This window comes from Trachemys scripta, chromosome 3, assembly GCF_013100865.1.
Source record: "Trachemys scripta elegans isolate TJP31775 chromosome 3, CAS_Tse_1.0, whole genome shotgun sequence".
NCBI classification, from domain to species: Eukaryota; Metazoa; Chordata; order Testudines; family Emydidae; genus Trachemys; species Trachemys scripta.
Genome location: NC_048300.1, coordinates 157,287,844 through 157,315,067, shown reverse-complemented (window position 1 = coordinate 157,315,067; position 27,224 = coordinate 157,287,844). Strand labels below are relative to the sequence as shown.

At 41.8% G+C, this 27,224-nt stretch overlaps 1 protein-coding gene across 22 annotated transcripts in view; it reads right to left on the bottom strand.

The window, feature by feature from the left end:
• DST (dystonin) overlaps positions 1–27,224 on the bottom strand; it is a 539,328-nt gene that overhangs the window by 507,234 nt on the left and 4,870 nt on the right. For all 22 annotated transcript variants that reach the window (XM_034766279.1, XM_034766278.1, XM_034766280.1 and 19 more), the window contains exon 3: positions 9,896–10,084. In XM_034766279.1, the coding sequence (XP_034622170.1) occupies positions 9,896–10,084 (189 nt within the window). The remainder of the gene's footprint in view (positions 1–9,895; positions 10,085–27,224) is intronic.

The following is a 27,224-nucleotide window of genomic DNA, read 5'->3' as shown; positions in this document are numbered from 1 at the left end:
CGCCAGTGGGAGCTGGGGGTGCCACGCTTGGGTTGGGAGCAGCGTGCAGAGCTCCCTGGCTGTCCCTACATGTAGGAGCCGGAGCGGGGACATGCCATTGCTTCTGGGAGCCACATGGAGCGCCTCCAGACCCCACTCCCTGGCTGGAGCACAGCAAGCCCTAGATCCTGCTCCCCAGCAGGAGCTCGAGGGCCAGATAAAATCAGCTGGTGGGCTGAATGTGGCCCACGGGCCGTAGTTTGCCCACCCCTGTACTAATCTCTCTGTGACCAGTTTTTTCCATAGTTTTACCTAAATGTGCTTTGAGGATTGTATGGCTCAGGCCTAGAGCACTTTTGCCTGGTTTCCTCACTGGAACAATGACTTGTTTCCAGACCCTAGGTAATTTTCCCATTCCTCCATATGCTATTGCGGGGGTCACCAACCTCTGGCACGCGGCTCACCAGGGTAAGCACCCCGGCGGGCCGGGCCAGTTTGTTTACCTGCCGCATCCGCAGGTTCGGCCGATCATGGCTCCCACTGGCCGCGGTTCGCCGCTCCAGGCCAATAGGGGCGGCAGGAAGCCGCGGCCAGAACATCCCTCGGTGTGGCCACTGGAAGCCACGATCGGCTGCACCTGCAGATGCAGCAGGTACTGGCCCTGCCCGCCAGGGTGCTTACCCTGGCGAGCCACGTTTCAGAGGTTTCCGACCCCTGTGCTATTGTATAATTTTAGTATTGACCTCAGGGTTTTGTCACCTGAATGTTTGCATATATCAAATATTATTTCATCCTGGGCTGGCACAGTGCTTTTGCTTCTTATCACTTTTTGGAGTTTCCTCATACCAAAATGTTCATTTAAAATAAGATCTACATCTTTCTTCCACCTCTTCACCATCTCATAATTATCATTAAGGAATGTTCTTTTCCTTTCCCTAATTTCTATCCTCTGATCCTCAGCATAACTGACTTTCAGCCAGAATTTCTGTTTTTTCTTTGTTGGAGCTTATTACTCCATGGCCTTCCACTGCAACACTTGGCATTGTGTTGCTCTTAGTCCTTATTTCATTTATTTTCCTAAGTTTCTTGTGTACTTCTGAAGTATTGATATCTTCATTTACTTTCCCACAGTATTTCCTCCAGCTTTCTCTTTTTTGCCCTTTATATATTGTGCAACAGCCTTGCTTTTTTAATAGGTCATTAAGTCATTAAATTAAATCTGAAAATGAATAATTAATAGTGTCATCTATGCTAATTAATTCAATATCAAATTCAGTTTATTTTATGCGGCCCCTAAATACTCTGTTTTTCAATGCACTTACAGAATGTTGTGTTGAAATTGCCTAACTCCATTATAGAAGCTGCCAGGGAGAAACTGTAGGTTTTGCAGGTGGATAAACAATATTCAGAGCTTTTAGCACCTGGGAAAGTGTAGGAGGTGGTTCTGCATTGTGGAATAAGAACATCTGCGGGATGTTTGTGCTAAAATCCTCAGCAACATAGTTGACAGTGTTATTGTTATTTCATTTACTATTATTAGGTTTCCGTATTAATATCCTTTTGATATGAATGGGGGAAGGACCTAAAAATTCTGGATCAGTGATAGATCTATAGGACCCCAAAGCTGTGAACCATTTTGCAAAAAGGCAGGCACATACCATAAACAGATGGTGCACGCACCATCTCCACCTACAGTTGCAAATGCTTCCCACTGCCAACAAATATCATTTCTGTCTTATTCTTGTCAATTTGTTTCTATGCAGATTCCTATCTGAGCCCTGATCTAACCACAGACTTATGTCAGTACAACTACGGAGCGATGTAGTTATACTGACCTAACCCCGGTATAGACAGCGCTTTGCCAATGGGAGGGCTTCTCCTGTTGACACAGTTACCACCTCTTTGGGAGGCAGAATACCTATGCTGCCGGGAGAAGCTGTCCCATAGGTAGTGTCTTCACTAAGCGCTAGAGCAGCACAGTTGCACCAATGCAGCTGTGCCATTGCAGTGCTGTAAGTGTAGACAAGCCCTCAGTTAGGTGCTAGAAAGGTAATGAAACTGTATAACCCAGGTTCGAGCAGAGGATATGGAACTGAGTTTCATATACTCAGCCCAAATGTCTCACACAGTCTTCCCTAGTACTCTAATTTTACATATGAGGAAACTAAGAAAGAGAAATATAAGTGACTTGATCAAGGGACAGCATAAGGGCCTGGAACAGAAATCATCTAGCTTCCAGGTTTTTTCTCAACCCACTAGAGCAGTTAATTTCCAAAAAGTAGACAACTGTGGGTTTTTTAAACAGTAAACTTAATAGTTTCTGCCATAAAAGGTGTATCCCAGTACATCAAATCATAATAGGACACAAAAGCACAAAGTATGTATTAGAAGGTTGTTTGAAACTCTCAAGTGTTCAGAATATGTGTAGCTTAAATAATAAATACAATTTAATGCAGACTTAAGAAACTGATGCAATAATACAATGAAAACCCTGAACAGGTCTTTTCAGTGACAGATTTTAAGGTTTCAAAACCTGATTGTTTACCTTTGTAATTATACCTCTGTTTTTTCTTTTGAAGTTGTTCCAAACCAATTTTACAAAGCACAGAAAAGTTGCATGATTGGACCGTTTAATATTAATGTTTAACCACATGTAAATAGAATTATTTATAATTATGTAATATACATGGATGGGTAGTCTGAAGTGTTCTCTTTGCTGTTTAAAGAGATACTGTTCATAAGCTACAATAGGATGTTATACAGTCCACTCTTAAAGAATGATGCCAATGGCAATCAAGGAAGAGGAAACATCTGCAATTAGACTCTGTAGTCACTTTGCATCTGCAAAACAATTACTATCCATTGTATGTTGAGAAAACATTAAACATAACAATATGATCATAACTGATGTGAGATTTTTGTATTCATTTTTGCTGCTTCTATTGCTGAAAGGCATTTATCATCTACATATGATTATTCACACCAATCCTCCCCAAAACAAAACAAACTTCAATATGATGTTAAGATTGCAAGCACATATCAGTGGTCTGAGTGCATATTATTATCTTTTAAGAACATTAGAGTTAAAAAAAAAAAGAAAAAACAAAACAAAACCTTAGGAATCCAGGAAATGCAGAGTTAAAATTGCATCTCTCAACAAGGCTTTCAAATTATCTTCCAACCCCCATCACAGCAACATCCAGAGAAAATCAGAACATAATACTTTATCCATCCATAATGCATAGTTCCATTTTTCAGTGAGCACAAAAGCCCAATTGTTAGAAATCATTACTACAAAGTGGCAAAAAAGTAGTAGAAGTCTTTTGGAACTGAGTTTAACAGCTTCAGTTCTGTGGAGTCATAATTCAGGAGCAGCTTGTTCCAGTCACATCTAATTTTGTAGAAAATTTCTACCACGGCTCCAGACCTAACCTACCAATTTTGACACCAATATGAATTTCAATGTGGATTTTCGAGAGGGTGATGTAAAATCAGGTTTATAATAGAAACTTAGGCTATGTCTACACCGCCCCACAGTTCAAACTATGGGGGTGTCAATAGCAGGATGCACCAAAGTACTCTGCTATAACACCCCCGTGTGGATGCTGTGGCTGTGAACTAAAAGGTTCGTATTTCACAGTCTACATTAATGCAAATTAAGAACCATTTCATTCACATCCGTAGCATCCATGTGGGGAAATTACAGCACAGCTCTTTGGTGAGCATTGCTATTCACACCCCTAAAGTCCAAACTGCGGGACAGTGTACACAGCCAAAGTTGCAACCTGAACTATAACATAACCAGCAGTTTAAAAATGGCAAATCATTACAAAGCTGTGTAACTCAGATGAAACTGATCTACAACTTATAGAAATGTAACTGAGGTCAAAATGCACCCAACTCTCTACTTTGTTCTGCCATAGGTACTTCAGTCTTCAAAATAATGATGGAAGTGCAAGGTCACGTCCTGCAGAGCATACTGCAGCCTTAATCCCTTAGTTATTATTAGCTTCAAGGTGATGGAAGTTTGGGCCAGATTGTCTGGCCTTATTTCAGCATCTTAGGTCACATACAGTTAATTCTCGTTGAAAATTTCAGCACATTTTCAGTAAATACATGATCATAATCAGAAGGAAAACTGATAAAGACAGCAATGGAAACTAAGGAACCAATTTAATTCCTGAGAACAAAACATATTCTTTTATGCTTCCTCTCTGTTATTCACAGGTGTGGGATCAACAAAGGCTATTATGCATGAAAGACAATATGGGTCAGATTCTGATTTCAGTTCCACCATTGTAAATGAGGAGTAACTCCACTAAAGTCTGATTGTCCCACCACAAGATGTAGCTAACTCCACTGATCTCACAGGGAGTTACTTGTATCCTGCATTAGTAGAGTAGAGACGAGTGATTAGGAGTCAATAGTTACTCCAGATGTATTTCTTATGGAATTGAGATCAGAATCCGACCTCCTAGCTGTATAACATATTTATTATTATTTTATTATATTTTGTGGCTTTGACATCCCATCCATGGAATGCTTATACTGGAAGGAACCATAAATGATAGTTTTAAACCTGAAATCAAAGTGTGACCTTTTGTTGTTCTTAAGGTTTTAGTTCTTTTTTATTTAAAAAAAACAAAAACAAAAAACACACAGCAATATCTAGAAACTGCCACACTCCTGGACTAGTAAAGTCCACAGTCATGTACATGTAAAAAAAAGGTATCTTCAAAAAATTAAAACTGCCCAGGAATAGGAGATGAGATAATGTTGGACAATGTATAAAGCAGGACGAATGGCAGAGAAATAGTTAGAGTAGCAATAAATGAACTCCAGGGTGGAAAGGAAAGAGCAGCTGGAGAGGAAGTCAGGGACAAGCAACAAGGAAAGAGGTTGCAGACGTTGGCAGAGCGGCAGGAAAATAAAAGTCTTGGGGCAAACAGAGTGTCAGGAGAGGAGATTTTGAGTGTGGAGTCATTCGTTGTGAAAAACAATACAACCTAAAAAAGCTGACACGACAAATCTCAACTTTTTAAAGCTTTTTAAATCACAGGATTGGGTTATACCAGTGAGTCTCAATTTTTTGTCCTGGTGACCCCTTTCACATAGCAAGCCTCTGAGTGCAACCCCCTTTATAAATTGAAAACACTTTAAAATGTATGTAACACCATTATAAATGCTGGAGGCAAAGCAGGGTTTGGGGTGTAGGTTGACAACTTGTGACCCCCCATGTAATAACCTCACGACCCCCTGAGGGGCCCTGACCCCCAGTTTGAGAAACCCTGGGTTATACCAACATTACAAATGTAGGTAAGAGTCACAAAACCCCTTGTAATTGAAAAACAAAGATTTTAAAACACTAAACAAAGCAGCCAGGAAAAAGACCTCCCTAGGAGAAGTAAATCCACAGTAGCTGCCAGGCTTTTGCATCTTCTTGCATGATCTTCATTCCCTCCGAAAATCAAGTCACTTACTTAAGTACCTACATTTTGAAAACTTGTCTATCACAGACCATATTCTCAGGAGATGTAAATTATCATAGCTCAGTTGACTTCCAAGGAGCTATACCAGTTTACTCTACCTGAGAATAAGGTCCCACTTCTCTTCAAGATTTCTACATTCTGTCCAAAACCTCACTAAAGACCCACTTCAGTAAAATATGCATTTGCTTTCCATGGCTTAAAACCTGCATAAGATAATATGGCCACCTATAGGGAATGTTACCACAAGGTAATACTGATGCCATTAAGGATCACACTGGACACAAAAGTTATTGTTTATCTTACACCATAACAGAAGCACGTTACATTACAACATTGTATTGGAGGTTGGTTATCTGGAGCTAGATTCACAAAGGGACTTAGAAACTGTGACACTGAGTATCACAACATCTAACTTTTATGTGCCTAGAAAATCACTGAGCTTCACAAAGCCTGAATTAGGTGCTCAGGCTCCCTATACTACAAATGGAGACAGGCACCCAAGAGTGGGATTCACAAAAGCCAGCATGCTGCACAAGGAGCCACCTAACCTAGCCCATGGGAGATGTGGAGGAGAGGGGTGTTCCCTTAGCCCTGCCCCACTCAGAGAGTTCGATGCCTATATCCAGGCAGGAGGGAGGTGCCTTTCTCTGCTTGGGAGTTTCAGCTATGAACCCTCTCCTGGAATCAGGCATTCGTTGCAAGAGGCCAGGGGAAGAGGACATTCCTTATAACCATTAGCCCAGTGTTTCGGGTACTTACCCAAGATGCAGGAGACGCATGTTCAATTCCTCTGTCTAATGAGAAGGCATTTGAATAGGGGTCTCTCACCTCTCAGGTGAGTGTCCTAACTACTGAGTTGTGGGATGTTCTGATGTGGGGCTCCCTCAGTCTTTCCTGTTTAATTATTTATCAAAAGTGAAATGCCTTCGACAGCCACTAGAACCGGGGGACTGGATCCTGGGTCTCCCACATCCTGGGCGAGTGCGCTCACCACCAAACTACAGTATAGAGTCGTTCTTTCCCCCTCACTCCAGATGATTTGTGTGAAGGTAGGCGTGCTCTGAGCACACCTAGTGGGTCAAGCCCCGCAGGTGAGTTAGGTGAACGAACACCTCTTTTCCCCCGGGGTTAGATGGGAGATAGGTGTCTGGACACCTATAGTGAGGGAGCAGTGAGTATGCTCAGAGGCAGAACCCTAGGCACCTAGGGAACTTTTATCCTGAAAATTTAGGCACTGAGTGAGATTAGGTGCCTACAGCGTTCACCGGAAGCTGAGAAAGGGTTTTGTGAGTATCAGCATCACTTAAATCTGGGATTTAAATGCCTAACACGGCAGCTAGGCAGCTAAATCCATTTGTGAATCTGGGTACCACAGGCAACAGTGTTTGGTTTCAATGTATTTATCTTCATTATTTATCTCTGCATGGACTTTGCAGAGGCTCTAATCCTGCAAATACTTGTACATGCTTAATTTTACACATGGGAGGAGTCCTACTGCCTTCAATGGGATTCTCGCAGTTGCAAAATTAAGCATATTTATAAGTGCTTAGGATCACAGCCTAAACTGGAAGGTGCTGAGATTACTAACAAGAAGAAAGAAGTAATCCAAGTGAACCTAAAGAGATTAGACCCAGGGCAGGAAACAGCAAAAACAAGATTTGACTTGGAAAAATGAAAGCTAATACAGCTGGTGAAAATAATGCACAATACTGATTTTCAACAAGAAAAAGAAACCTGGAATGCAATAATAGTGCATTGGTGACAGTGGACAGCAATGCACCTGAGTATGTACTGAGATATGACAGCAAAACAGGCCAATCCAATTTAGGGCTGAATACACAGAAATATCATGGAACAAGGAGGTAATCTCTTTCTATAATGTTCTACAGTGATTTCTTTCTATATGGTTCTGGTGTGACCACACTTGAAATGCAGTGCACATAACGAGGCACCTCATTGCCAGAAATATATTGACAAAGTAGAGGAAGTTAAGAAAAAAAGCAATAAAAATTATCAGAGGGCTGAAGGAAACCATTTTTGAGGAGAGATTAAAACAGTAAATATGTATATGCTGTCCAAGTGATGACTGGGGGGGCGGGCATGACAAGAGTCTACAAATATTTATAGTGTGTAAACACTAAGAAGGCAGAAAAATTATTTAAGGGCAGTACAAGTAGGTATAACTAGGAACGACAGGAGAAAAAATACAGAAAGAAAAATGTAGGCTGAAGATCAAGAAAACTTCCTGACAGTATTATATTAGAATGTGGAATAGTATCTAAAAAGAAATGGTAGAAGCATCAGTATCTGAGACATAAAAACTAGACTGAACAAAGCATTAGAATACGTACTGTAGGGAACAATCTTGAACTGACAGGGAAATGCATGACAGGATGGCATAACAGGCCTTTCCATCTCCATAAGTAATTTTTGGAATTCTATAAAACATCACAAAGCTGCAATGCAATGTCATGGCATCAACCCTATTCATAATGTCATTAGGAACTTATTAACAATTTCATCATAATTTAAGATGAAAGAGAAAAAACTGATTTTGTCAGTTAAATTTTCCTTGGAGCATGCAGTTTAATAAAGTTAAAGGGGTAATTTATGTTTATATCATGTGTTCTTACTGAAAATGTAGAACTGGACACCATTCAAAGACACAGCACTAGTCATAGGGTACAAAAATAATACCGAATTAATTCTATAACCATAACAGCGCCTGGGGAAATGTTCTCTAAATCTGAGATTTACAGTATTAATGTCATAATGGCTGGTTTTACAGAATATTGCACAGACCCACTAAAATAAGATGGGTGGCAAAGACGCATGGTAAGATTACCCTCTGTCTGTTTTTTTGCCTTGTTGTATCCCTTTGTCTGGTCCCCAGGTCTCCAAGGTGTGTTACTGGTTTTGCATAGCAAACTCTTTCTTGCAATATGAGCTTGCTGCTCATGCAAGTTCACATTGCTAGTCCACTCTTCCAGCACCTCTGGTGCTCTGCTCCCCATGCACGCAATCAGAGGCAGTCAATCAATAGTGCCAGAAACGGAGGAGCACCATGGTTAAGTACTCCTTCAGCACAGGCATACCATGCGGGTTAGAAGGAGGTAAAGAATGATGCAGCAGAAAGGGGAATCTGGAAGAAGGAGAAAAGTGGAGTGGGGGCAGATGAAAGGGGAAAGAGAGGGAGGGAAGGGAGGAAGGAAGGACAGAGAACAAGGTGGGGGAAGGACTAGATGAGGACAGAGCAGGGGAAGAGAAGAGTAGAGCTGGCAAAGGGGAACAGACTGGAAATCAAGGGAGACCAATCGACAAAGGGAGTACAACATAGGAAAATGAGAACAAGATGGCATTTGGAGCAAAAAGGACTAGGGTAAATAGAAAGTAGAGGAAAAGGAATACAGGACAGTGGAGAATAGGAGTACTAAAATGGTATGAAAAGAGAGAATAGTAAGGGGATAAGAGAAACAAGTGGGGATAAGAGAGATAACTGGGAGATAAAAGGGAGAGGAAAGGAGGGACTAAGATCAGCTAGAAGATCACACACTGATTACTGTGCTTAATAACAATTCTTGGCTCTGTGTTAGAAGGATGTAGTTTATTCTAGAGGATGCAATTTAGTAAGAGGAACAAGGACTGGGGCTTTATTAGGGCTTGTCTACACACTAAAGTTGTACTGCTTTAACAATACCAGTCTAGTTAAAGCAGTACAGTCCCCCTACTGTGAATGCAGTCATATTCATATAAAGGTGCTCACACCAGTACAGCTCATTCCCATACAGGAAGGGAAATAAGCTATATCTGTATAAGGAACCTTTATACTTGTCTATCATGTCCACACTAGGAGTTGTACCTGCATAAGTATTTCAGTAAAAAAAATCACCCCTAACCAAAATAGTTATACTGGTACAAAAAATGTGTGTAGGCCAGGCTTTAGAGTGAAGAAAGGTGAGGCTTGATCCAAATTTTGCATAATAGAAAAGTGGCAACCACAGCATAGAACTGAAGAGACCTCTAAATTGTCTTTGTACAAATGTAGCTAGTGTTGAGACCAAACAAAATTTCAGCACAGTATTTAAAATCTTTGACAGGTCTAATCCTGTGAGGCATTTCATCAGAATATATGTCGTGTGTCAAAAAATACATGCAAAAATTACGTTAGGATGATTTCAGTACTGAATTTTTGACTAAAAGTCAAAATTCTAAATAAAAACCTTCATAACTGGGTTAAAAAAATCAGTGAAGCATCAACATTAAAAACACTAACAAATTTATATGTGCAGTTATTGGTCATGAGATTTGGGGTTTTTCTGAAATGATAAACAGAGTAATGCCCATACACATCTCACAAAATAAAATTATATTCCACCCTTCAATCTGACATTTTATGTGTCATTATACTACAAGAGTCGAATACTCACAGGTTTTCGAGTTGGTGTGACTTGAACAGAATGGTAAAATTCCGGCTGAACTCTGCTGTTTTTCTTGATTTTTCTTTTCCTTATGGAAGTTTCTTGTTCACTCAAGTGATGTACTTCTGCTAGAGGCTGTGTTTCTTCAAGGCGAGGTGCTACACGTCTTCTAGCATGACGAGGACTTGGTCTAAAACCCTATGACATAGAAAAGACAATTGCAATGTTTGACAATTCTCAGAATGCAGCAACATAACAAAAAGAAATAACGTAGAGGATTTTATTAATTATTAGGACTAGAGAGAAAAACACACTGAGGATGAAGGTTTACAAATATTGTAATCATAAAATTAGCATGCGGCAGTAAAGGGACAGTGTTAAGTAGTTTAAGCATCACATTTCTCTCTCTCATATATATATATGCAGAGCTGGTGGTTACATCTTTAATTAAGGTTGTTTAACATTTTTCATTATAAGCCTATGTTTTCAGTTGCTTGTATCTTTGCCAAACTCTATTCAGATTAAAATTTTCTATAAGAACATAAGAACGGCTGAACTGGGTCAGACCAAAGGTCCATCTAGCCCAGTATCCTGTCTACCAACAGTGGCCAATGCCAGATGCCCCAGAGGGAGTCAACCTAACAGGTAATGATCAAGTGATCTCTTTCCTACCATCCATCTCCACCCTCTGACAAACAGAGGCTAGGGACAACATTCTTTACCCATCCTGGCTAATAGCCATTAATGGACTTAACCTCCATGAATTTATCCAGTTCTCTTTTAAACGCTGTTATAGTCCTAGCCTTCACAACCTCCTCAGGCACAGAGTTCCACAAGTTGACTGTGCACTGTGGAGGAAGAACTTCCTTTTATTTGTTTTAAATCTGCTGCCCATTAATTTCATTTGGTGTCCCCTAGTTCTTGTATTATGGGAATAAGTAAATAACTTTTCCTTATCTACTTTCTCCACATCACTCATGATTTTATATACCTCTATCATATCCCCCCTTAGTCTCTTCTTTTCCAAGCTGAAAAGCCCTAGCCTCCTTAATCTCTCCTCATATGGGACCCATTCCAAACCCCTAACCATTTTAGTTACCCTTCTCTGAACCTTTTCTAGTGCCAGTACATCTTTTTTGAGAAGAGGAGACCACATCTGTATGCAGTATTCAAGTTGTGGGTGTACCATCGATTTATATAAGAGCAATAATATATTCTCTGTCTTATTCTCTATCCCCTTTTTAATGATTCCTAACATCCTGTTTACTTTTTTGACCGCCTCTGCACACTGTGTGGATGACTTCAGAAAACTATCCATAGGCTGAATTGTTTTGGAGAATTCCAGCAAAAATGGTTCAGTCAAAAATCAGTAGTTTGCCAATGTTAATTTTTTTGCTAACCATTTCTTTTAAGAGCTCTACCACTTCCAGGGTTTGGAGGAGGAACTTGAAATTTGGCAGCAGAATATTCCTCAGGTCAAGGGGCTGTCTTATGCTGTCACCACAGATTTGGCCAAGTTATGGGCCTCTGAAAATTGTTGTTTGACATGCTCAGTAAAGCTTATTAGAGGCTTACTGTGAAAATCTCTGAACATGCTTCCAGCTCAATGAAGCTTAATTCCCACAGGCCAACTACACCAGGCTGCCACCCCAATCCCTACATGCTAACTGCATTAAGCATGCTCCCAGTATCATGAAGCTCCTACAAGCAAATCACACTGACCATGCTCCAACCCAACACACACCAACAGCACTGAGTATGTTCCCAGCTCTTACTGAGCCTGGGAATAGAACCCAGGTCCCTAATTTATCTCATCCACCTAGTCACACTGCTTTTCAGAATACATGTGTCAAACCCTTGGCTGTGGGATCTGTAACCAAAAGATCATGTTCCATTTCACAGCCCAAACTAAAACCAAGAATTCCTAATTCCCAACATTCTTCTTGTGTCTACAAAATAGCTGTGTGAGCTACTGTCAGTGTGTGTGCTTCATCACCCTGTAATGGATGGCCCATGTAGAAAATAACACCATTGCTACCAGCAAGTCTGTACTGTGGTCCTAAATTCCAACCATGCTTTTGTCCCATGCAGGGCTGGGTGGTGAATAAAGTTCCATAGGATGTAATTTCTGTTTTTTCCGTTTTATTTTTTTTAAACCAAGTTAATTACAATAAAAATTATGTTAAAAATGTTATTTAGGTGGCAAATTCAAGAAAAGTTAGCAAAGACCAGAATTATGGGTCCCTATGCAACCTTAATTTGCTCCCTTTGTGCCTATACATTCTGAAACAGTCTTTCATTACATGATCACATATTATTTGTTTTCCCTTACCCATGCCTCATTCAATGCAGAGGATGGTCAGTGAATGAAGCAGACATTTGTAAAGAAGAGAAAGGAATTACACTTGTGATTAAGTCACTCCACTGGGACACCGGAGAGTTGGGATCTTTTCTTGGCTCAACTTCAGACTTCATATCTGATGTGGAACAAGGTTATCATAATACATGTGCGAAAAGAGCTGAAATAAGGTGCCATGGCTAACCTTATTTCTGACATTTCCTAACTTTTGGATACTTGACATAGCCACCCTGACATTCTTTTAATATAGTTTTTGCATGTGAGAGAGAGAGATTTTTATAACTAAACTGTGGAACTTTCCTTTAAAGAACATTCATTTCTGTGGAGTAGGCAGGGTGTTTGTAAAAATCACTGATCTTGATTTTGCTCCTTCTGAAGTCAAAGGCAAAACTACCAGGGCCAAATTCTGCTCTTAATTATACCCTATCCAATTCCAATTGCACAGGGTGTAAGTTACAGCAGAATTTGGTCCTCAACTTCTTCAACACAAGAAGGATCATATCCATACTGGCTAGCAAAAACAGCCTTATGTAAGGTAATGCAGCCAAGAAACCTGTGGATTTTGTGTGATCCCCAAATATTAAAAGATGTAAATCCATGATGCTATGTCATACTATTGCAAGGGGAAAATCTTATTGCCCCAGTTTCTGTTCACCTGCACTATGAAATAAACAACAAATACAAACAATTTAGGATATTTAGTCAAATTAATCAAAGTGAAAATTAAATGAATGAGGGAAAAATAATATAGCACAAAGAGAACTATTTATATAGTTGTTCAAATATTTAGTTTCCAAGTGAGGACCTTCTCTTTCTGTAAAAACAGGAATGTACATCAGCAATTTTAATCCACTGTCAGGAAAGTAACTTTTAAGGATGATATGACTAGTGAACCCATTCTGAGTTCTGAATGAGTTTGAACTCCAAATATATGATAAATTTCAGCTACAGATACAGGACTGGCTACTGGCTGAAGCCTGCTCATACGCAGGGCACATTAGCCATTCCCCCAGTTCCCTCAGAGCCGGATACAATTCTCCAGGATTGCATATTTATGTAACACAAGTATTTGGTAAAAGCTAAGCAGCTCTAAAAGCGCTTAGAGATGCGTGCCAAAGAGGGATTTAAGTGTGTGGATCTCTCTCACTGAATGACTTCATGTCAAAAGAGCTTCTAGGTTTAATAATTAAATATTTTGTTTAAATATTAAAAACCCACTGATGTCTCTTGGAAAACGCTATAATCTATTTTGTTTATGGGCAATGCTGCTCATATGTATCTTCCCTTGTTGTTTATTGGTAGAGATATTAGCAAGAAAACAGGATCTTTGTCACTTTAAGACCTCATCTGCTTCTGAGCTTATTCTCCACTTAAAGTCATAATCTTCTGTTTGCGGTATCACAACTGGTTGCTCTGGAGAGGATTATGATGTGATAAATGCGAAGGATCATGATTTCAGGTGGGAAGTAGGAAGCAGGAGGGAAATGCATTCCTTATCAACAAAGATAATGAAAGACAGGAGATGTCCTTGAGCCAAAACCTTCAGTGCCTACTCAATCCTGCAGTGGAACCTTTGCTAGAGTAAGGGCTAAGAACTGAAAGATTTGGCTCCTTAGTTATAAAAAATGAAGAAAGAAAAAATGCAATATATTGGCTTTAGTGTCAGTATATTTTTTTCATGTGAGCTGATATTGCTGTGCTTAACGCAAAAAAAGGCTTGTTTGTCAAGAAACTAAGAAAAAAACTGTCTGAAACATTAAAATTGCTAGCTATTTCCCTCTATCTCAATAATGCAATAAACAGGCCTCCGAAGTACAGGGATAAAAAAATAAAAAAAAAAACAAGTAGAGGCTTAGTCTAGGAATCTGCAACTACAGCTCATCCCAAAAAACAAGAAAAGATGCACCACTCCACAGTGGAACAGAAACAGACATGCTAGAGGGAGTTGCAAAGTGCTAATCAATGTGAGTGCAACTGACTTACATTGCATGGATGAACTTTAGCATCTCCATTTTCCCTGGTGATTTGGTCTCAGGCACATACACATAAGGACATCATATGCCATTCACTGAAGGCTGTGGGACATTTTGCTACATTCTCAAGAGCTCTGATTTAACATCTAGAATCATGTTGTCTTTAACATACTAATGCCTGTGCGATTCTCATTTTTCCACTGTGATTTCTCTTCCAGAAGGGCAAGCCTTATATTTCAGGTTAAATAACGTATATGCTGACACACAGGAGGCCTGTTTATTGCATTATTGAGATAGAGGGAAAGAGCTAGCAGTTGTAGTGTTTCAAACAGCTTCTTCCTTAGTTTCTTGACAAAGAAGCCTTTTTTGCATTAAGTACAACAGTATCAGGGAATTTTAAAACAAGAAAGGAAAAAGATCAGTTTTCTTCTAAACACTAATGTAGTGGCTGAAAGGGCACAAGGACCTGCACAATCTTTCTTTCTTAAAAATGTGGTAGCTCAAAAGTGTTTCAGTGGCCAGAGTCACGTATTTCATACATCTACAGATTTTGTTCCCTCTCTTATCATCCCTCTTTCTAGATTATTAATAAATATAATAAAACAACACTAAACCTTGGTGGAAAGGAAAATAACTACCTTATTTTTTTGCTGTCATGTTAATAGTTTACAGATGAGGGCATTTTGGATATTGCATTGTACCTTTTTCTCCCTCATTTCTACTATATGTTTTTTCTTATCTTCTTCTGACATTCTAAATAACACTTTCATAAGAAGCAAGGATGTATCCAACGAAGTGGGCATTCACCCACGAAAGCTTATGCTCCAATACATCTGTTAGTCTTAAAGGTGCCACAGGACTCTGTTGCTTTTTAAGGATGACTATGGTATCACTAACACCAATTCATTTGTAGCTTTAGTGAATTGCATCTTTGTCTGTTCCATATTTTCAATGTGCCATCTTATTTATTTACTCTGGCTTTCTCGATCTCAGCCATTTCCTTTTCCTTCATTTTAGGCTATTGGTTATTCCTGGGCTTGAAAACAAATTATACTCTTTTCCTAAATTTTTCCAGGGAGTACGTGGGTTTTCCATGGGGAGTATTCTGGATGGGAGACAAATTAACCTGATTTAGCACACGCTTGACTTTAAGCTTGTGTGTGTTTGCAGTGGCACTAAACATTAACTCTAGGAGAGTCACTAAGTACATTATCCAATGTCCACTGAAGTAACTGGAAGTCTTTGTACTGACATCAATGAGCATTGGATCAGGGCCCAAACCTTATGGCAGAATTCAGTAGTCTACAGGAAAACTGCTGGTTAGTATCAGGACCATTGAGGGCACTAAGAAGAATGACAACAGACCTCAGTTGTGTTTGCTAATATTTTTCCAGACATCAGAGTGAGCCCGTCAGACTACAGCCACTTTTGCAATAGCACTAATGAATATCAAAATCAAAGGAAGTCAAATGGAATACCCAACACAGTGCTATTTCACTTTTTGACAGTGGTTATGCACACATAAGAACTGTTATCTATTATTACTGTCAACTAATGGCCTCAAAAACAGGCTTTGAATTGTCAGTTATTGCCTATTTAAAGCCTAGAAACTTTCATGTATATGCAATCTAAAAATTCTTAAGACCTAGAAACACTAGTGTGCATAGCATTATAAAAATTCTCAAGACACCAGATTTCTGAACAACCTTGAATATGGGCAAAAATGGAATTAAATCCTTTTCTTGAAGTAACTACTTAACAAGGCAGGTGTCTTATTAAATAACTCCAATGTATCATATTCTGCAGCCAACTGAAAGACAGTTTGGAGAGCCTTCCTGCTATTCATTCAAGTGCATAGGAACTTATCATTATATATATAGTTTCTGTATATGTGTGTATTTTAAAGAGCTGTTCAACTCTAAAAAGTCACTGTAAAAATAGCATTCTGGGTCTCCCACTTTATCATCCCTCAATGATTTCCATATTGAATGTGCTTGGCTTACAAATAGAAAGATATTCTATCTAACTTTCAGCTCTGCAAACTCAACCTACGATCTGGGATTCGAACAGAATTATTTCTTTCTCATTCATGGTCACTCTTAATAAAGGTGCTACAAACCAAATCAGGCCTTTAGTGACACCAGTGCCATACCATTGCTTTCAAGAGGCTTGCACATTGAAACTTAGTACATAATTCTATTCATGGAAGAGAAACAAGCTTACTCTCTTCACTGCTAAAAAAAAAATATATGTGCTCTTAACTCAGGTTAGGTAACGCGTGTTAGCTAACCTGGATTAAAATAGCAGTAAAGATATAGCAACTCTGTTTTTAACTTGGGTTAGTAGCCAAAGTTCATCCGCAGGCTCCCCTATTGGCTTTAATTTAAGCTGCTAACACAAGTTAAAAGCTGAATTGCCCTGTCTTCACTGCTATTTAAGAACACACCTTTTTTGGCAGTGAAGACTTGCTTAGTTATACTGGGTCTGCAGGGCTAACAGAAACAAAACACACAGGTATGTGATACTTTGAGGATCCAACTGTTAGATTATTTAACAACCACAAGTACAGGCACCTACCTATAGGTGCTTTATATGAAGTGATGCTTAACTGCATTATGCTTTTGTAGCACTTAGTATATTTGTTATTAGAAAATCAGGACTCCAGTTACTGAGGTGACACTAGTGTACTTCAAGCCAAGAAGTTTAAATGGGGTATGGATTTTTCAGGTACAGAACAGTACATGTGTATTTAAGTAGAGCCGATGGTCCTTACTGATGAGATTGCATTTGCACAGATGTAAACAAGAAGTCCATTTAAGTCAAGGGAGTTTCATGAGCAAAAAGTGGGTGAGATGAGTTTGGGCCTCGTGCCCCCAAAACTCTTCAGTAAGAGATGTGAATCACTAAGGGTATGATAATTTCTATTTCAAATTCCTTACAAACATGATATATAAAACTAGTGAAGTGGAATTTTACTTTAAATAGAGATGGGTAAGCAGGTGGTAAAATTCAGGTAGTCACACCTTTTGCATACTTCCTAAGTAACTTAAAATTATCCTAATGATAATCAGGCAGCTACCTATGTTTGGCCATTTTATGCCTCACCCAATAAATCCTAGAAGCTGGCCTGTTCTCAAGTTATTCCTAGAAAAATCTCAGAGGTGAGAGCATGTCCTGTCCCCTATTTCTTCACTAACTTTGTTACAGCTTGTCCAAGTGTCTTCCCCCTTTCACTGGTGCATTCAAAACCTACATCAGGGATTGATACCCTCATTACAATCTTTTTAAAAAATTAGAAAGCAAAGAGTCAGATCTGGTTGATGCAATGGCCACTGATGAGCTAGAATGAATTTAACTGGCTTAGAATATTTCCTGAGCCAAATGTGTAAGAACCTGCAGGATGAGAAGCTGGGACCATGGGGCTCCAGGCCACTCATACTTTTGCATTGCAACCTGAAGCTCAGGCTTGGTATTTGCCGGGGTACACTAGGAAGCTACAAACTGCAGGAAGTTTCACTGCTTATCTCCTGACTGCAACATTGTAACTGGCCAAAGCCGTCCACGACCCAGCCCTGACTCTGGGCCTGACAGTTTGCTCAGATCCCCTTTGCCCCTCCAACTCCTTCACTAGGGTTGCCAACTTTCTAATTGCAGGAAACCGAACACCCTAGCCCCGCCCCCTGCCCCGCCCATTCTCCAAGCACCACCTCCGCTCACTCCATCCCCCCTCCCTCCATCACTCACTTGCTCATTTTCACTGGGCTGGGGCAGGGGGTTGGAGTGTGGGAGGGGGTGAGGGCTTCGGCTGGGGGTGTGGGCCCTGGAGTGGGGCTGGGGATGAAGGGTTTGGGGTGCAGGAGGGGGCTCTGGGATGAGGCAGGGGGTTGGGGTGTGGGAGGGCATGAAGGCTCCTGCTGAGGGTGAGGGCTCCTGCTGGGGGTGAGGGGCTTGGGTTGTAGGAGGGATCTCCAGACTGGGGCCAAGGGGTTCAGAGTGTGGGAGGGGCTCAGGGCTGGGGTAGGGGTGTGGGGTGCAGGAGGGGGTTCGGGCTCTGGGCGCCTCTGGCTGGTGCGGTTCACAGGGGCACTGGGAGGTGCTGATGTCAGGTGGCCCCTTAAATAGCAGCCACACCAGTGCTGCCCTGCCATTTCCCAGGCCTCAGAAGCTACGTTATCTGCCATGAATCCTGGACACATGGCTCGGCCAGCGGACCGAGGACAAAAGTTTTTCCTGTTCTCTGGAATGCGGGGGGGGGGGGGGGGGAGGAAGAGGGGGAGAGAATTCCCCGCAAGTGACACACAAATACATACCCCACTGCTGCCCCTGGCTCGCTGCATCCCCAGAGTAGCCCAAATCCCAGCAGCTTCAGGGAGAGAGCTGCTACAGGCCTCCTCCTCACCCCCCACCCCCCTGCCATTTGCAGTGACCAACAACTGCTCTCCTTCGTCTCCCCCAGGCCGGCCGCTGACTGGGGCCTGCGCACTCAGCTGCTGCCCAACTCTGCTTGGATCCGTTCCCGGGGACAGCAGTCCAACTTTAGCCCCATGCTTCTGCACAGCTCATTCATCTCTGGGAGGAGTCTGACAAGACCCCAGCCCCTTATCTGCTGGTCGCATGGTTCCGAGATGAGCCCAGCGCAGCAGCCCCTGGGGAGCAGTGGACCGGGCAGAGAGGGAGCTGAAGGCACTTCCTAAAGGCCACAATGCCCACTCTGCACGGAGCCCCCAGCCACCGTGGCGGCTGCTGCCCAGGGTTAACCCTGCCAGCCCCAGCCTGCAGTCAAATGCCTTTCCCAGCCCCTCTGCTGGGATCCATGCCCTGCCCACCGGGGCTCACACCACCCTCAAGCTCCACAGAGAGAGCTGCTGCAGGCCCCCTCCTCATCCCCCCGCCGCCAACCAAACTTTTAACAGCCTGGTCAGCAGTGCTGACTGGAGCAGCCAGGGTCCCTTTTTAACCAGACGTTCCAGGTGAAAATCAGACCCTATCCTTCACAGAATATGGAAGGGGTGGTCTGCCCTCTGACCAGCAGTTCCCCAAGGGCCTGGAACCTGTAAGACCAAGTCACCAATCTGCAGACAGAACCTTGTACTACAGAGCCAAGCTACACAGTCCGCAATGGAAGCGCAGACCCTGCATGAGCAAGTACCCTGCTCACAGGGAGAAGCAGCTACACTAGGTACCTGAGCAAACCACCATCACCTGAACAGGCTCCCGCTGTCCCACTTCCCAAACGGCTTGACAGGAACCTTTGGAAATTCCAGGGGGTTCTGAATAAATCCAGGCTGTCCTTCCAGCTCCACCACAGAATGTACCCCACACATCAGTGGGACTAGTAGTTAGCCTTCTCACCAGCTAAGAGCTCAACTGGGCTCCCCCAACATTGGCACAGAGCAGCCCAATGCTCTCTGACTGGGACACCTTCCTGCAAGCCTTCTTGACCATCTTTGACAACCCACATCACGTCCACTCCACAGAGGCTGGTGGAAACAAGGAACCTATTTTTGAGCCCCCTGCCCCCTCAAGCCTAGTAAATTTGTCAATGCCACAATTCGTCAAGACCTGAGCTCCTCCATCCAGTCCACCCTGAAAGAAGACCCACACATCCAAAGAATCTAGTCTATGCCATTAGGGAGTAAGATGCTCTGTTCCATGTGGGATGGGGTACATACTTTGACAAGCACATAGATGTTCCCCCAGAGAGCCCCTGACTGGAGATGCTACAATGGTGCCATGATGCTCCATTGGCAGGTCAGTTTGCCCATTTTTTCTGGTGGCCTCACAAGCGGTCTGAAGTCCAAGCTTACATGGACTCCTGTGAGTGCTGTGCACACAGCAAGATGCTCCAGACTAGACCACTCAGCACCTTCATACCCTAGAGACTCCAACTAAGCCTTGGTCTGCCATCCCCCTAGACTTCACTGTGGAACTCCCAGCATCTGATGGCCACACAATAGTCTTACCTGTTGTGGACAGTCTGACTAAAAAAGACCCACTTCATCCCCTGCAACTATCTACCCTCTATCAAGGCTTCTGCCAAACTCCTGGAGCTGGTTCATCTTCATAGACTTCCAGAATACACAGTTTCAGCCCATGTCCCACAGTTTACTTTTCACTTTTGGTACTAAGTATTCTGGTTACTGCATGTCTGCCTATTGACCTCCACCACATACCACCCTCAAACAAATGAACAAACCTAAAGTCTGAGCCAAGTACTGTACTGGAACAATATTTGAGACGTTTCATGAACTATCACCAAGATAACTGCTCCACACTTCTGTATGCAAAATTTTCATATAACAATGCCAACCATGCCTCTACAAGTTAGAGCCCATTCTTCAGATTCCACTCTCATTTTCATCTGGCACTACAAGCAACCGCCCCAAACCCAGCCACCACCAACTGGGTCCAACAGAGCCATCCATCTCAGACAGGAGGAGCTCAAGAACCACCCAGAAGAGGTGAAGAAGGCTTACAAGAGGCATGTAGACCATCAGTGTCAGGAAGCTCTCGTGTTCAGAGTAGGCCAGAAGGTAAGGTTCACCACAAAGCTTCTCCAGACCAGTCAACCTTTCCAGAAACTTGGCCACCAGTTCCTGGGACCCTTCCAGATATGCCAACAGATCAACCCAGTTATCTTTAAACTACAGCTTCCCCACTACCTCAAAATACACCCACAAAATACAACCTCTCCAACGCATCAGTGATCTACAACCCATCCTGTACAATGATCCCTCACTTTCACAGACCTTGGGAGGCAGGCCAGTCCTCGCCCACAGACAATCCGCCAACCTTAAGCATATTCTCACCAGCAACCACGCACCATACCATAACAACTCTAACTCAGGAACCAACCCATGCAACAAACCTCGATGCCAACTCTGCCCACATATCTACACCAGCAACACCATCACAGGACCTAACCAGATCAGCTACAACATCACCGGCTCATTCATCTGCACGTCCACCAATGTTATATATGCCATCATGTGCCAGCAATGCCCCTCTGCTATGTACATTGGCCAAACTGGACAGTCGCTATGCAAGAGGATAAATGGACACAAGTCAGATATCAGGAATGGCAATATACAAAAACCTGTAGGAGAACACTTCAACCTCCCTGGCCACACAATAGCAGATGTAAAGGTAGCCATCTTACAGCAAAAAAACGTCAGGACCAGACTCCAAAGAGAAACTGCTGAGCTTCAGTTCATTTGCAAATTTGACACCATCAGATCAGGATTAAACAAAGACTGTGAATGGCTAGCCAACTATAGAAGCAGTTTCTCCTCCCTTGGTGTTCACACTTCAACTGCTAGCAGAGGACCTCACCCTCCCTGATTGAACTAACCTCATTATCTCCAGACGGATTCTTGCCACCATATTTATACCTGCCCCTGGAAATTTCCATTACATGCATCCAACGAAGTGGGCATTCACCCACGAAAGCTAATGCTCCAATACATCTGTTAGTCTTAAAGGTGCCACAGGACTCTCTATTGCTTTTTACAGATCCAGACTAACACAGCTACCCCTCTGATACTTGCCACTTTTTTATGTTTCCATTTGGTAGCTCTATACTGAGAACACCTTTCCCGATCAAACCACACCTCTGCCTCTACTAGTCAAAATCCAGAGTCATGAGGAGCATGCCATCCTTGATTCCCAACAGACACGCGGTTGCCTGTACTAACTCATAGACTGGAGGGAGCCGGCTTCCCATGTTCATGTCCCTGACCTAGTCAGGATGTTCAATAGGACTCACCCCAACAAGCCTAAACAGACATCACACCAAGAGGGGGACCTGAAGAGGGAGGTGCTGTAAGAACCTCATAAGGATTCCAGGCTACTAACACTTCCCCATTGCCACCGGATGCTGAGGCTGGGTTTCTGCTGGGGGACCCTGGGAAGCTAGACATTGCAGGAAGTACTGCCCAGTGGGGCCTGAGCAGCCCACTGATTGGCCCATACTAGTATATTAACCGGGAAGACAGCACAGGGAGTTTTCTCTGTAACAATACAGACTGCCTGCTTGCTTTGCTACAGAACTTGCTGTGAACCCTAGACTCCAGCTCCTGACTCTGGCTCATCCCCAACTCAACTACTTGTCTCCTTGTCTGCAACTCAGCACCTGACCCTGATTTCCTGGCATCCTCACCCAGCTTGATCCGGATTCCATTACTTGCCTCCTGTCTGCAAGTCTGTGCCTGACCCTGACTTCCTGGTATCTTGACCCACCTCAACCCTGACTCCAATACACATCTCCTGACCACAATTTGGTATCTGACCTGTGCACATAGGCTGCCCAGTGGCTGGCCCTTTCAGTCCTCTGTTACTGCCCTTTTCTTTGTTCTCCTAGTCCTGGGAGATTCCTGGTATGTATCATGAATCAGGAGTGAGGGATTCACTAGCAAACTTGTCCTTTTATAAATTAAACTTGGAATTTTAGTGTTAAAAATACAGCACTGGAAGGGACGAAAGAAACATTTCAACTGTAACAGAATGAAAAACACACGGGTAATACATAGCTACTGTGCTAGCTACCCACATCCAACAGGTTAGTCTGGAAAAATGAAACACTTCTGTCCAATACTTCCCTTTTGAAAGGTTATCGGTGAGGGAGGAGCTTCATCATGCTCCAGTCAGCAAATATGGGTGGCCTCTCGTAATCCTGCTATGAGTAAAATGGCTAGAAAATTCACCAGAGATTTAGCAGAAATATGAGGAGTCACCTAATTGTAAGTAACCAGTCCAGGGAGACACTTCGTCTGAAAAACTACAACAATATAAAATTTAACATGGCACACATTAAGCGGATGAAAAGCTGTCTAACTGATAAATCTGAAAACGTAATTGTAAATGGGGAATAATCAAGCGGGTGTGTTTCTCTCCTGCAGGGATTGTTTCTTGGCCCTTTATTACGTGATGTTTTTATTAATGACCTGGAAGAAAAGATAAAATCACTGATAAAGTTTGCAAATAACACAAAAATTGCGGGAATGGTAAATAATGAAGAAGACAGGTCACTGATACAGAGTGATTTGGATCACTTGGTTTGTTGGGTACAAACAAACAATATATGTTTTATTATAGTTAAATGTAAATGTACGCATCTAGGAACAAAGACTGTAAGCCATATTCACAGGATCGGGGACTCTATCCTGGGAACCAGTGACTCTGAAAAAGATTTTGGGCGGGGATGGATAATCAGCTGAACATGTGCTCCCAGTGTGACACTGAGGCCAAAAGGATGTGACTTGATTATAATCTATAAGGACCTACATGGGGAACAAATGTTGGATATTGGGCTCCTCAATCCAATGGTTGGAAGTTCCAGATTCAGACTGGAAATAAGGAGCAAATTTTCAACAGTGAGAGTAATTAACCACTGAACAATTTACCAAGAGTGGTGGTAGATTCTCAGTCACCGGCAATTTTTAAATCAAGATTGCATGTTTTTCTAAAAGATATGTAGAGCTAGAAGGGGAACTGCAAAGTGAAGGTTTATGAAGAGAAGTGGTCCCTGAAGAAGGGAATTGGGGTTGGGTAAGAAGACACAGCTGAACGTTTTGTTTTTCATTTGGGGAAAGGCAGATCAGGCCTTGCATCTTCTTCAGCAGCCCAGACAGCAGGAAGGGACCCTACTCTAGGGAGGAGGGGCTGTACCCAGGGGCTGTACCCAGCTTAAGGCTGGGTGGTAGATTTGGTTTTTGTGTTTGGTCTTAGGAACTCTCTGTTAATAAAGAAACCAACCCCCCAAGAAGGGCTGTGATTGGATGAGCAAGGCCACGTGGAGTTTTGTTTAAGGAGCCCTGATGAAGAGGAAAACAGGGATAGGACACTGCAGAGGCAACTCTGGCCATGAGGCAGTGCTTGGGTGGTAGCCACCGTGTTACAAGGGTCTACCTGTGGCATTAGGAGCTCAGTGTGTGTTATCAACTGGTGTGCAGTATAACTGAGGTTGTGACGTCATCAAAATTATATATTTCTAGCAAAGTAAACAACAGGATTTACTAGAGGGATGTATGTGACTCTGTAAATACAGTTACAAAACCTGAGAGGGGACTTATAAAATTGCATGTATGGAAAATGAAGTAACAGGGACAGTTGCTAATTATGGGCTAGATTCTTTTCTCCTTACTCAGGCATTGTATCCCTTACCTGCAGGGAGCCCTGGGGCTGTATGAACTCATGACGGTGGTCTGGGCATCTCTAGTGCAATCCTCTTTCAAAGGGTGGGAGGTGTGGACCTCTGGGGGCTGCTGCTGCAGTGATACAATGCCAATATTTTAACAAGGACCAAGTGAGAGACCCCTCCAGCGTTTCAGTGTGCTGTGGTCAGGCTGCCACACTAGTAGCATTCCAGGAGAGCACTACAGGAGGCAAGGAGGCTAGAAGCCAGCACAGAGACACAGAACTGCCTACTTCTTCCAAAGGAAGGCAAACTTCGTCCTCCTTCTTGGGAGCCTTCAGAGGAAACTCCATAAATGAAACCTTGCAAATTTTCCTGGCCTCTATGTGGGATTCTTCACATGAGAAAACCATCTGACTCTATTCTGTTAATCATTACTATAATTATTATGATAGTGCCCCAAGGATCCAGTCAAAATTAGGGCCCATTGTGGTAGGTACTATACAAACACTATTTACAATCTATCTATACATGACAAACAAAAATGGACATACAAGATACATGCATATTGTCAATGGTACATAATTTGCTAGTTATTTGCTCAGTGTCACATCTTCTGTACGGGCTATATTCTGAAAGCAAAGGGAAATTCAGGATTTGTCCTCATATAACATAAAGTTATATATCTGTATATTCCCATCTACAAATGTTTTTATGCACATGTATGAAAATGTTTTATTTTTGTCTCTGATTTTGTTTTCCCCCATCACACTATTCCTTGACTCTTCAACAGTTAATATAAAATAGTTTAAATATCCTGGGGGGAAATGTGTCAAATACAACAGAAAAAATATTTTCAAATTGATTCAGCCCTCCGAGGATAGGAGACAATCTTTGAATAGGTGAATTCATCCATTTCTCTATTACTGTATGCTTCTGTCTATCCTTGAATGTACTCCCTCCAATCAAATACAAGACTGTAATTCAGCTTGGAGGCTCTGTGGATTTTTCTCTTCACTCTAGCAGTGTGTATCTTCAGTAGTTTATAAATAACTCTAGAACTCTTGTGATGAATTATAGCACAAGTGTTCCAAGACTATTCATTGTCGTCTTTAAGAATATCCAGAACTGTATTTTTAGCTAGTTGTCTTGCAACTAGACTCAGCAGTGGGATGATTGTGATTAAAAAAAAATGCTCAAACACAGTAATGATTTCTTTATATGAGTGAAGAAGGCAACAGTTGTTGGCAAAGGTAATGTACAGATTTGCTGAGGACTCACTGTTTTGGTATAATATGTATTCAGAATACTATAAAGCATTACCTAACATTCTTGTTTGTTTTTTTCTTATGAAATTTTCCATTAGACTTGCTGACCTATTTTTAGCACCAGACACATGTGTCTTATCTAAATGACAAGACTGAATATATATTATGCAACAGTGACTATTTAGTATTCTAAGCTGAAAATATAAGGTCTGTGAAATCAAAACTTCAAATTGTTATTCAGTTGCTAAAGCTGTGGTTAACATATGCTGCCTTCTTCTATAAACAGGCTCTTAATAAAGGATCAAATCTTGCTTGTCTTACTCCTGTGACTAGTTCCATTGGACCTGCACCTGATCCCACTGAACTCAAAACTCCCCATGAATTACAAAACTCCAAAGGATTTGTATGAGACCAGGATCAGGCCTATCGACTTCTCGATAGCGCTACTCACTGGCCAATGGCCCCAAATATTTTATGATAGATGGTTCATCATAAATAAATAACAAACGATACTACCCAATGCTTTGCTACCTACATGCAGAAATTTCTGGCACGAGTACATTTATCCCTACTATGGATTTTGGAGGCCACATGTTTTCTAATTCAGTGGTGGAGAAAACTGGAAAATATTCAGAGAAAAGATTTAAATCTATAGTAATATTTTTGCTCTACATTTGAAAAACATCAAGCTGTGGTGTAGCATTTATCACAAAGATTGTTTTCCCTTTGCCATATTGCCAACCACACATATTCAAAAATCATGAGCCAGCCCCCCCAAGTCATCATCAGTGGCCGAAAAATCAGAAGATTTTAAAAATAATAAATTTGGTTTCATTTTATTTGATGTCTTGTTTTTGAGCCTTTGGGATTCATGTTTTCAAGCTTTTCTCCACAACCATGAGAGCTAGATGCTTACTTTTTCACAAATGAAAGATGAGATTCTCACATGATCTCATGACTCCAGGAGCTGAAGTTATCAGAAAAACCCAAGTACCTCATGACTTGGCATAAAATCTCAAGAGCTGGCAACACTACCAAGTCAAATGTAAACCTTTAAATGATAGATTTTAGATGCTTAAATATATGGTTACCGTATCAAATCTAACTTTAAAAAATAAGCTAGTATAAAATGGAACTGGCTTGATGGGTCCAATCTTGAAGTATTTACTTAGAGAGAGATCCCAAAACTCCCAGAACCTGATTAAATAAGTGAATGGTTTGTCATTTGGAGTTTTGAATAAATAAATAAATAAACAATGCCTCTCAGTACTTACTTGGGTAAAACTCCCATTGAGCTTTGTTGGCAGGGACGAAACCCAAAATATTTCCTTCTCTAGCTGTTTCTCTGAAATTTTCTTAAAATATACAGATAGGATAACTGCATCAACCAAAGCCTGATTTTTGCACTCATGCAGCATATACAGACTCTTGGAAATTAGCTGGTCTCTAGTGACCCTGTGAATAGAGGAGGCAATTTACAAGTTTATACCATTACCAGTTCCATTGGTGTTTCCCATGTTGAGCACAGGGAGTCCAACTCAAACTGGTAGAAGCTTCAAAATGGAGTGAAATTGTTAAGGGCAACTGCAGTAACAATCGCTTTACT